The sequence below is a fragment of the Acyrthosiphon pisum genome, chromosome A2 (assembly GCF_005508785.2).
Source record: "Acyrthosiphon pisum isolate AL4f chromosome A2, pea_aphid_22Mar2018_4r6ur, whole genome shotgun sequence".
Classification (NCBI taxonomy): Eukaryota; Metazoa; Arthropoda; class Insecta; order Hemiptera; family Aphididae; genus Acyrthosiphon; species Acyrthosiphon pisum.
In genome coordinates, this window is record NC_042495.1 from 76,287,345 (window position 1) to 76,301,162 (window position 13,818).

Sequence of the window (13,818 nt, forward strand, 5' to 3'; positions counted from 1 at the left end):
ACAGCTATAAAATTTGAATATTTTATAATTTTCAATATGAGAAATTTTGTTGACATTTGAACTTCAAATACTTATAAAAAAAACTTTTGCCAAAGTATTTTAAACTGGTATTGTTATAATGTGTGAGGAGCCTTGTATTAAGTTTTCAAGCATTTTGACCCAACGAATACAATTTATTGACATTTATAGAAAAAAAAAGTAAAAAAATCGAAAATTGAAAATGTCCGTAAACAACGAAACGACTCAAAATATTGTAAACATTTTAACAAGTATAGAAAATGATATAATAAACATATAGTGTAAGTTTCAAGTGTCTACAGTTATTCGTTTTTGAATTACAACAAAATAACAAAATCGCAACATGAGAAATCGAGTGAATGTTGTAAAACTTAAAACGCTCATTAAAATTTAATTTAACTTTTTTTTTTTTTATTAATGTTGTTAAACTTATGAGGAGTTTTGTAATACTAATATGTAATCCAAGATTTAAAAAGAAAATTTTTTATGAATTTTTATGAACTCAAACTTTAATGCTTATAAAAAAAATTGTGATTACGTATTTTTAATATTTTTCAACTACTATTTTTATAACACATTAAGAGACTTGTAATTAAATTTTCAAGCTTTTTGACGTAAAGAAAACATTTATTAATGAATTTATTGACATTTAGTTTGGCTATCATTAAAATAAAATAAACAAATATGACGAAACAACAAACATGCATCGAAAACACTAGTTTTCAATTAAAAATTCAATACAAACTACAAAAATGAAATAGGAAATATAATATTTTGGATTCTTTCTTAGGTAATATATTAGTAAAAACTAAGTAGGTATCTATTGATAGCTACTATGACTAGTGAAAAACCACGTTCTTATACTCAGGGGTTGATAGGCCCATAGGGAAAAAGGGATTTCCCCTGTGGGCCCCCGTCTATGTTTATGTTGGGGGGCCCACTCGGGTCTACACTTTGTTTTTTTGTAGAATAAAATATTCACCAAATAGAAATAGTTTAAATTTATATAAATTATTATTACTTACTGTTATTTTCAACAATATAATAATAGCACGACAAGTCAAGAATTAAAATTTTTATATTAAATAAATAATAATAATAATTAATTTTTATTATAAATGTTATTTCCTCTTATGCCGTTTCCCCAGCCCCTCACCAAACTAAAAATACATTTTCACACGAAACATTTTATTTATAGGTAAAGGTGTTAGATTGAATATCTATGCGAGCGAAGTGACCAATTTTTTTTCAGTTTGGTGGCTCCTTCAAATATTTCCCTGTAACATAAATACTACCTATCCACCCCTGCTTATACTAGTAAGCTAGTAAATTATAACTTGAATTGATTTCGAGTATTTACTGAAACATAGGCATATAATATATGTCTATATCATAGGTATTAGGTAAGTATAATACATTTTTCAAAAAATAAATGTAGCTAAAATATAAAAATAATATTAACTTCAGAAGTTTGTATTTTATAAAGTGGCTAAATAATACATATCAATAAAAATTACGAATTATAATTCAGTTGGTTTTTGAATTAAATGAATAGAACATAAGTTTATTTTATAATTATCTATTGTAACTAATTTATTTATTTTTATTCATAGACTTAACAAATTATTAAAATGTATAGTAAAATACGCATTATGTTGCTTACTCTGCAACTTTCGATCAAGTTGTTGTCCATTAGATACTGATAACTTGTCCTCAGACTGGACAAGAACTCGTAACTACTATCACCTCTCCAACAATCCTGATTCGTGGTCTCATTTTTCCTAAGACATTTATACGTTTTAGATTTTTGCAAAATTAATTTGTAGAATATATAATACATCATAATCGTGTATATTATATTATATTGTTTTATAATTAAATATAATTACTTGATTTTTTTGGTAAGGCTGTTGTACGGTCTCTGCGCCGCTTGCTGTCCATCCTCTACATTGGCCGTAGAGGGGTGCAGCGACGATAATGAGAAACAGGTCTTGATCGAAGAATTTTCGAAGTCTGTGTACATAAAAAAAACAAACGAATGAAAATCATTACCTACATTATGTCCAAACGGTTTTGAACTACATGGTCTACATAGTCTACATGTACACACGTATACACGACTTACTCGTTGGCATTTTTCTAGTGTCCTTTTCGCGGTATGGCATTGACTTAGATCTAATTATACATGGCACTGATTTATGGACGTTCCTCGTTGGAGGCACCGAAACAGAGCGGGCCAAGTGCCTGCTCAGCCGTCGGCCGCATCGAGGACTTATTCGACTATTGCAGTTCCAACAGTATTGACGTTCCTCCGATCTGAAAATGTCAATAACAACAACATTATTTAATTATTACGAAGTATACAATTCATTTCACAGTCGTGGATCATCATTATCAAGTCGATTTCACCGGGGTGACTTTTCAGCGACGTCGTAAAAATGTATCCAACCGACACTCATATAATACTATCGTTATCCTGATCAACGTAAAATCGCAGGTTTTCTTATAATCTGTAGTAAAATCAGCATAGTATAGTCATTGGTACTAAAAGTCCAAGGAAGACGTATTATAGTCATGAAGAAGACGACTACCTCTATAAATCCGGGTTTATAAAATATATACTGGATCGTTGCGTCATATAAGTAGAAACTAGCATTACATTTGTAAAACTTGTAGGTAACGTGCTACCGGCTGCGACATAGGTGCAAATAGTATTTTGATGTTGAGATAAACATTTTTTCATATACCTAATCCAATGTGGTGTAAAATATTCGGGTAATTTTTTTTTTTTTTGTGTTAGGGAGGTTATACAATGCACTCCTGCTATTTGCACTATATGGTTATACCTGAACGTATATTGACTATTATATAGAACTCAAAACTTTGCTTAGAGCCTGGTTTACACTTCACCGTTTCATGTCGTATAGGTTATCTGTATATTATATTTATTTAACACGTACCTAAGTAACAAAATATTGGTAACATACGGTTACCTAAAGATTGAATACATTCAACTCTACACGAAACAACGGTGTAATGTGAGCACGGCTTAATAAACGAACGCAAACAACCGTGGTCGTGGTATTCTTTAGAAACTATACTTACCTATTAATTTATGTCAAATAAAAAAAAAAAACTATAAATTATGATTTCGAGAGTATAATTTTGCGTCTTTGCGAGCAGAAATAATATAATGAATCTTTTTTTTTCGTTTCATTTAACAAGAATAAGAACTATGAGACACCTACACCGCGCGCCATTTGTTCTTTGCTGCGATGCAGACCTTGAAACTTCCACGGAAAACATTTAAGTGCCCGTCGCATTATTTCGCAATGTGAGAAGCGCGACCGTTCTCTATACAGACGTAACACACACTTTTAGAATAGAAATGATTCGTTCCCAGCGACACGCGAGACAAATTCTTTTCAAGACGTGTTTTTAAACGGATCGCGTCACGAGCCAGCGGAAGAGCCGATGATAACCCACTGACCAAAACATTTTCCTATCGTTTTTAATTTTTCGGGGGTGACACTGCAGTCAACCATTTAATATTTTAATATTTTTACATTTTACACACATCACCAGATCCGATAACATTGAATAACATACCATGTTATAATATAGCAACCACTATAATAGGTATTATATTATACAGAAGGTATCGATTATTAATAGTTAACCGCCACACCACGTATAATTTAGGGTGCTCAGACACTTAGACTTCCTGTTTTTACGCCAATTGCGTATCGCGATGTACTCATAAGAATAAATAATTTTTTTTAACAGTCAAATAATTTTACCGTGTTTGATTTAAACGCTGATCTCTATACGCTGGTAGTCAAAATTAAAATGTTTCATTTAATACCTATACACATTTAATTGATTGAAAAAAATCCGTAATAACCATTATTCATTATTTGATTCGTATGTTCAATGTTTTAATGCTAAAGGTGCAGACGTTTATATTATAACTGAGATTAGATAATATTATACAATCGTATGGTACGTATTTTTCGGTTTACCTAAATGAAAAGAAATAATCATTTTCGTTTTTTTTTTCAAAAATCTGAACGTTCCTAACCTAACCTTTGTGTGGATATTATATAAAAGTCAAATCCCTATAATATTATACTTCCTCCAATAAAAAATGTTAAGGTTGAGGAGTCGTACAAGGAGGAGACGGGTGTGTACAAGGACAAAAGTTGTGATACGCACTGCATCCTACCTATACCTATTATAGGTACGCGAATAGTTTCGTATTCTATAATAATCTCACACACATTAATATACCTAGTTCGTGTCGACTGACGACCAATCGGAAGAACCAACCCGTCCCGACACAATGAACGGCGTCGTCCCGTTTTTCCCACCACGTCAACAGGGCCAGCGATTGCAGCGTCGAATAAAATTGGTTTTAGCAACAATTGAGCGTACAACGAAGATGACCGGTCATCACGCGCCGATCGAGGTGACCCGTCAAAATTTTGACGCTGATGTCGGCCTTCGGACGTCAACGCGGCGAACTATCGTCGCACACGATATGCAACACTGCACCACAACTGTAATCCGCATTGTGCAGTGCATATTATAGTATAATTAATACACGGTGTAGGCAAAAGTGCATCGCGTTCCTATGCTTTCTAGTTTCTAGATTGTTCTCAATTTTCAACGTATACTACTTAACTATAGGTACTCGCGATTATTAATACTGCAATGTTATTACACACAGCAAACCTAGTAATCAGCTATTATAATGTAGGTCAAGACTCGTGGATCTATTTGCAGAGATTTAGTGAAAATAAATTTGGGTTACGTCAAGAAAAAAAATAAAAGTTTCGCTGTGTAGGTAGGTAGGTATTATCTACCTACAGTAAATAATATAGAAAATTTGTGTTTAAAATATTATTCGTTAGATCATACCGTATACCTACACATGATTGCGAGACACTGACGTAGAACAAGGTCTCCAAAATAATTAATTGACCAAGTGCGATCGTTTATCGTGAATTTAATTGTGTTTAAACTATTTGTAATTGACACCATACCACATTACACACTCATTATTCTAATCGTTATTAAAAATTATTTTACTTATAATTTTGAAGTTCTTTAAATTATTGTTATAAACAATGAATTCGTTTTGATTGGACTAGTAATAATAATATAGGTCCTCGACTTTTCAGTATAGTATTATTATTTATTCATGACGTGTACTCCAACTACTCGGATATAAATAACGCACTTCAATTCGATATTATTTTACAGCATTGAAGTAAAATGTACCGTGTACCTAATATTTTATATGATGATGATATTCAAATATTTCATTTCGAGTGTTTATATAAAAACACCACTTGTCCCTATACCTAACAATCTATATAGGTACATACGTATATTATAATACATTAATAGTATCTATTTATCTCTTAACAGTTAATCGCATTCGTGCATTCCAGACTATACTCTAGACACCTCTATATGCCTAAATACCAGCTTACACTTTACATTCACCTTCACTTATTTTAATTTTTAATAATCTGTTTTCTCTGTTATACGCTGTGTTTGAAATATGTTCAAAGTAGGTACCTAGATCGAGTAGATCCTATCTACTGTTCACGTTGAAATGCATTTGCATACGCGTATCTAATATTCTAATCAATCTCATATATACGATTAATTTATAACTAGTTCGGTTTTATAACAATCTACATAATTTTCCATTATACCTATATTTACATATAAATACTCTGTTAATTACCATTTAGAGAAATTGAAATTATAAGTTTTTAATTCTCCACACTCTCATCGTTATAACCGTACCAACAAATGTTCTTGTACAACAATATTGAAAAAATAATTTATAATATAATAAATATTATGCGCCTAAATATTTGGTATGTTGTATAGATCATTTAGTTGTATTATTATTTAAAAAAATTAATTATTTGTAACGTTATCGTGACGATGAATGAAATCGCTTCTCTAATTATATAAGTAGACAATCCCACTATAGGTTATACACTCAAGACACAAGTAGGTATGTATCTATAGAAATAATTTGTGCAACTGTGTAACTGTGTAAGTACTTAGTACACGATAGCAAGAGACACAGAGAAAATGATATTTTGTGGTCACAGACATGTCGCTTTGCTTACACACCATAATATATGTAATATTAAATTACCATACTATAGTTGCAGTATTTTCATTATTATTTCACATTACAGTGTATACCTACTTTGTAACCTTTCGTCTAACATTTTGATATTTGATATCTCACGAAATGATGGGAAATGTAAAATGCCAACAGTAAAATTAAATCCAAATTAATATTTTCTGCATTTATTCGATTTCAATTAGTCCTACTAAAGAATAGTGTTTTGTATTAAGAATGATATATAATAGCAGAATATAATCTTATATAATAATATATTAATAAGCCAGCAAGTTGCAAAAGTGCTCCACTGCAGTCTCATGCTCGTATATTATATTATAACGCCATAATGGTAATATATAATCGAAATACGGCCTTTATAAGTATACTCAAATATTTCAAAAATAAGAATTTGCATAAACGCATATTTAATTATAAAGAATAAAATGGGGGTGAATCACCCTGCGATGTTAACGTAATTCAACGTTGTAATATTCAAATCATCTGGCACGTGTATAATATACATAATATTAGAATTGAAGGTGTAGTGTTTACGCATAATTTATATGCACAACAGTGTTCTGATGGAATCGTTTAGATATTTCTAATATATATAGTACATTATATTATATGTTACCTGTGTTGACAGTTTTTGGTTTTCAATGATCGAGGTGTCGTCTTGTTGGTTTTGATTGTTCGACATCGGTACTAAAACACACATAAAGCATATACGCACATTAATATTATTCGTCCCAGCACACATCATCATCATGCATGAAACAATACTATACAAAAGACAACCATCGCATATGCCCACCACACAAAGGGTTTGAAAAAAAAAATTACGGATATAATCGTCCGCCAGAGGGAATGACAAATCTTAATCTATAAGCACACTGAAAAGACAAAACGACACGCCCCAGTTGTCTTATAAAACGAATATAAAAATAAGAATGTATAGTGAGTCGGCATCCTCGGCGCCTATATGCGAGTGTCATTTTCATTTTTTAAAGTGATTTCAGCGATTCGACTGGTAAAATTTACTTTTAATCAAGCTAAAATATTTATCATCAAAATGCGTTTTTCCCGATGTGAACGGCGCACATATATATAATATAAAAGAACGTATTGTCAAGGCGCACTCCATCATAACTCTTCAAAATACGATATCTGACTGATACTACAAGTATATAAGTAAAGAGTAATCTTGGTGGTTACTATTTTATTATATTCGTAAAAATATATTGGTATACAGTACCTATATTTTTTAGGTAACGGTCATAAATATAATATATAGGTATACGATGAAAATTTCTATCTCGAAGTGACAACAACACGAAGTCCATTCAAAATCATCATATTTTCTACATCAAGTTAAAAGTCCAAACAAATATTATTTCAAAATAAATAATGCAATTAAATGATGACCATTATAGACTAACAAGTAACATTATATTAATAAAAGATAATTTTAATATTAATATTTATTACCTAATAATAAAATATGGTGTACACTGTACAATAATGGCTTGACAATTTATAGTATAAGTATAGTTATAGTATAGTTATAAGTATTTTAAGATGTAATATATTCAGATGTTATTTGATTAAACGAAAAATACTAAACGAATACACAATACGATAGGTCACACGGTCGCTTTGGGTAGGTCACATACTAAACGAATACCTTTGATTTTCTTAAAACAATTATGATTTACATAGGTATAGTAAAATATTGCCAACTCTTTACTTACGTGATGATTTCGGTTTACATTTTTGACGAAACATCAAAACAACAATACGATAATAACAAAATATATAGGTACACCTACTGATAAGCCTATCACAGACAAAATAAAACAAAATTTGTTTTTTAATTAATTCACGCGGATAAGGCTATAATATATTACCACGATTTCCTGTGTCACTCACCTGGTTGTTAGCTAGATCTATATAATTAATATGAATTTTTCATTCATTCTCCACGCAATATCACCCTCATCGCGATGACGTCATTTATAGACCTCGCATGTTTACATGTATAATACATAGGTATATAGCGGCCCTTGATTAGATATACTATATGCCCTCCTATAGCGAACGGCGTATAAAATACATAGGATATAATTATTTCTAATACCTAAGTAATAACTTTTAACGGTCTGTTTATCGTGCAGCCGCTACGCTTACATAATATACACCTCTTTATACGCTCGCAGCTTGTAAAGCGATATAGTATAATATGCTGTGTACACCCATCAGCCCTACCAACCACCCATCGTCTTCTAAAATACAGTCACATTTACACGACCGCCCCGGTAATCGGTATAATGGGGTTCGTTGTTTGCGCTGCAAGCATCTTGTGGGGGACAACAACAGCTTACGCGACGATTTACCGAGACTTTATCGATATTACAAAACTTAAAAGTAGGTATATACTGCACGCAGATATATAGTACATTAGTAAATACCTAATAAATATACGATATTATTATAATATACTTGGGGGTATTTACGAACGAGATAGCTTAAGTATCGAATATCGATCTCATATTGTACAATAATATACAAATGCGTAGATATACGTATTTTAAGGTACTATATTTACTGCCTAATGCCATATGGCTAAGTATACCTTAACTAGGTATGATATGATACACTTTCAAATGACTACTCCATTATAATATGTTTCACTATTTCAGAAGTCCATAAACACAAATCTGCAGAAGAAACTAAATCGAAACGTTGAATCACGCAGTGGAAATTTTTGACGTGAGGGGGAAGAATGACCACAGTCATGTATAGATATATAGATAGGTACGTATATACCACCCTCAGAGCCTTTTTTTTATGTTTTAATAATTAATTTAATAAATATACATTTTGTATCCATGATACACACTCGTAAACAACGAAACATGTATAGGTACATTTATTATTATTCTAGTATTTTTAGACCTTAGGTAAAAAGGTTTTTATCGTATAGAGAAATATTTTATTTAAGTTTAAATATTTATTTTTTTCTTCAAATAAACAGTTTTAGGTCAATCTTAAAGTACAGAGACAGGGGATATTAATTTTTGATCATCAAATCCAAAAAGAAAAATCATTAATTTTCCACTGGACTACATTGACAATTCAATAAACGTTTAGACATTACCAATAGGAATACCTACCTTAAGAATACGAGTTAAAAACAAGTTACAATGTGCATTTATTAAACACAAGTCCGTTATTATATTACATTGTTTTGCTTAAACAGATGCAAACACAAAAATAATGATAAAGTAGGAATATAATATTGTTAATATATTATAATAAAATAATTTCATTTAGTAATAGCTTCACTATCACACTGTTAACGTACGCAGAGCATGCTTAGACACACATGATAATAATATGTATACGAAAGGCGTGGGATGATATGTTACCATCTGTACGGCAGGCGTGAATAATTAATATACTCCTTAACTAAGACAAACTATTTAAAACGTATTTAAAATGTGAATAGTATAATAATATATATAATCGTTAAGCACTGTGCACACGAACCCACACGTATAAATACGTAGGTAGGTAGGTAGGTACCTGAAAAATTTGTCAATACAAAAACAATGAAAAGATATGGTGATGATTAGATATTCTTCGCTACTAAAATATGTCTTATAAGCAATAATACTGTTGTATAGTATTATATTTTATAATATACCTAATTATAGTATATATTTGAAAATATTCAAATTATTTGCGGTTTAACCAATTTTGTATTTGGTTGTTAGATTCCTAAACTCTTAGCTTAAAACTTTAACATATACTACCATTATATATTATACTCATCGGTGTATAATACCACGTATCCGAAGCTCCGTCAATCTTTGGAGCCAGATCGCACGATCACCGCGCGTAGTTCAAATATAATAATATATCTAATTATTTTTTCTTTATAGAAAGCACGAGCTAGTGATAGGCATGGGGTGATTGGAATTTTCTAATACAACTCTTGATGCGGATGTCTCCGCTTTTTCCAACACCCTCACCCCCTGCCAGAAAACATTTATGCCGAAATTTGCATTTTAAAGAGGTACTCAAACAGTGACATTGAGGTTCACGATGGAAATTGGAAATTTTATTTTTATTTATTAATAGCTGCCATTGGTTATAGTCTTCAGTAGAAATTAGTATTTATTTATTATTGGTTATTCGGGCAGATCAGAGGTACAAGCTTTCATCAAATAAAATTATTGAACATTGCCTACCAAGGTGAAAGAGTTGCCATTTGTTTGACGTAGTCGGATTGCCTACCAGGGTGGCTGAGTTGTACTTACTGCAGTAAGTTACACCCAAAAGGAGTTGAATAATCAAAATATTTTTAAGAGTTGCTATTTTTTATGGGCAACTAAGTGCACGGGTTCAGTTAGTATAATAATTATAAATACATAAAAATAAACTATTATTTCTATTATTATTTACAATTTAAATGATATTAAATTTCTAGAAATCGGTTTAGAGACTCTACACTATATTGTAGCAGACATGTACCTATACCTACAAAGCAATTGTATAATTTATAACGCTATAACGCTCCTGTTGCCGAGAACTCGGACACAGACATACAATATATTATAATATGAAGTGCGAGAAACTCTGTTGAATGAGGATAAATTATGAATATGTTTTGATAGATTTCGAATGCCTCTTATTATACTAATAATAATATATACATAACAATGATATGAATAAATCTACGTATTATGTGAAGGGCGATGATCACGCAAAAATCGAAAACGCTTAAAACGATAACCATATGCGATTTGTAACGTTTAATGTCAATATAATAATAATAATGTAATCATTTTGAAACGTTAAACTATGTAAGTGCTCAATGCTGTAACAAAAATATTGGTGTGCGAGCGGCATATGAAATATTAAAAGTATAATATTGTATACCTATCTAATTATTATTCAGTGAATTATCTCATTTGAAAATTGAATTCTTATAGTATGTACTATAGACAATTCGACAGTGCGTTTCATTGCACCAAAACATATATTTTGTTTATAAATATTTGTTTATACCTAATACTGCATCAATATTAAACATGTTCAGAGAAATAAATACAATATAGGTATGATCTAATAATCCACAAGCTAAAAACCTTTTGTAAAACACATTGCAACAGCAAAAACCGTGCTGAACTACTCAAGTATAAAAAACTAACTATATAATACCTGATTAGGTATACGACGCACACATATTATCATAATATTAAGTTTATAGATAACTGACTTATATGTATATACAGACTTTCGCAGGACGACACAATTATACAACTTTAAGCTAAACACTATTATTGAATGGAATTGCCACGGTCGCTTGAGATATTTAAAAAGGCATCGATGAGATAAGGAGTGACAGATTATTATTATTGTGAAACGCTTGTAGCGTAAATAGGCGGGTGAAACATAATACATATAATTTCAACGTTTTCCACGAGAAGTTAATTTCGACCAATATTTGTTTATCGATAACTATGGAATAACAAGTGTTTTACAACAATGAAAATAAAATAATATCGAGTAAAAGCATAAGAGCATAGGAATATACATAATAACATAGTTTAAACTAAGTTACTATGTAACTAAATTTATAGGTCTATGCATAATAGTATCATGTGAGTGCTTCTAGTCGAATTACGCATTATTAATGGGAAACAATTTTGCTGCAAGAGTGCAGTGACATATTACATTTATTGGTTTTCATAAAATATACAGTTGCAAATTGCAATATAATATCGTCTAAAAGACTAAAATACTATAATATTCTACAGCACAGATAAAACTATAATTATGTGATTACGTTTAAAATGTAAATTGTAGTACCTACTTTGCTTAGACTACGTGGCAAGTGCAGCCTAATTGCAAGTATATCAGTATACACGTAAATAACGCCGAGTAATGGGAAACGAGCGAAAATATAATAATACACTCAAGTGTAACAGTCAATACCAATAATTATACGATTTGACGAAAAGGAGTGCGATTTTAACGCACTATATCTACGTCTGCCAGTCGTCTTTCTTTATTCCGCTTATTTTAATTATAAATGTATTTGCATTTAGTATTAATAATAATGATAACAAGGCAACCGAAAAACGACGGAGTGCAGCTTGACGATTTTCTAGTACAATCACATACTCTATCTCACTTACTATCTATCATGCATATTATACTAAAATAAAATAATCATGTTAATTTTTAATATTAGATTATTATTTATTACGAATCGATATTCAGAAAAAGAAAATTAATAACCACTAAAACGAGATGTGATGTATTTAAATAATAGCACGACACAATATACTTAACAGTGTTTTGACAAAAAAAATAAACGGTCGATTTTGTTTTAAACAATACGAGATATTATACTTTTAAAAAATAAAACGTCGTATAGTTGTGAAAGCATGAGGTTCTATATGCGCGATATTCGAGCGCGGTTTAATTTTTAGGCACGAACGAGTTGTTTCGATCGAAATCGTAATATTATAATATCTCCTCCGCAATACCGAGTTTTTCGCAATGAGTATACATATACGCGACCATTGAGGACTTAACTAGGACTTACCTATATATAGCCACGAAAACCGCACGATTGCCGCAGATGAAAGAAAAAATTGTATGCGCTGAGTACATCGCGCTGCGGTACGAATAACAAAAAATACGCGTACCTACCTACTCTCTACATAATATAATATTATTAATCTTAATACATTTGCAGTGCTACAACCATACTGTCTTACGGCTTTCCTCTTTATAAAACAAGGCGTCAAATTTTACACACCTATACACGTTTAAAAAAAAATATAATACATAAATGAAAATATTTAATAATTACGAACTTTTATAAAACGATCGCGTGTAAATGAGTATCTTGCCACCCCTGGGTAAATACGTACCTATAGAGGGTTAAATTTAAATGTACCTACTCAACTCTGCACTTGTCACGATCAAACAATTTGATTATTCAAATTCAAATTTTTGAATTTTTTAGATGCTACCTCAAGTATATAGGTATACTAAATATATTTAGTATAATTAATACTAATATATTTAAAACAGAAAATATTTAAACATCATTTTTTATACGGAATTTACGAGGACTTTGTAAACGTGGTTTTACAGTTGAACTTGGTTAACTCGAACTTTTTTGGCTACAAATCTTCAATACCTCGAACCTTTTACCCGGTCCCTAGAATTTGCTATTATTGTATTATCGTTGGATAGCTCGTACTTTTTGACCGATTCCTTCAAATTCGGCTTAACTGAGTCCGACTGTATTTCACGCACTATATATACATTATGGGCAACTACAATAAATATTGTAAAAAGCGGTCGTATAGCAGAAAGACATTGTAGTGCGAGGAACCAGAGGTAAATAATATACGAGATAGGTATAATACACACGAGTGATTGCCGATGTGCGTCTTACCTACCTTAACAATATTCGACAAATCCTCGGCAAATGGCGGTGACGTGGACCAGAAGTGACGATATAGGCTCACAAATACAATTAAGTATAACATTTCATGGACTCGTTTCACCGATAAAGTTTGTCATCTTCGCAGTTCGCGCTGCACAACAAATCACAC

The 13,818-nt window shown here is 31.1% G+C and overlaps 1 protein-coding gene across 1 annotated transcript in view; it reads right to left on the reverse strand.

Annotated features, from left to right (window-relative positions):
- LOC100570947 overlaps positions 1-13,818 on the reverse strand; it is a 109,118-nt gene that overhangs the window by 93,807 nt on the left and 1,493 nt on the right. The window contains exons 2-5 of the mRNA XM_016801557.2: positions 6,810-6,880; positions 2,144-2,334; positions 1,908-2,031; positions 1,682-1,799 (exon numbers count right to left, since the gene is read on the reverse strand). Of these exons, the coding sequence (XP_016657046.1) occupies positions 1,682-1,799; positions 1,908-2,031; positions 2,144-2,334; positions 6,810-6,880 (504 nt within the window). The remainder of the gene's footprint in view (positions 1-1,681; positions 1,800-1,907; positions 2,032-2,143; positions 2,335-6,809; positions 6,881-13,818) is intronic.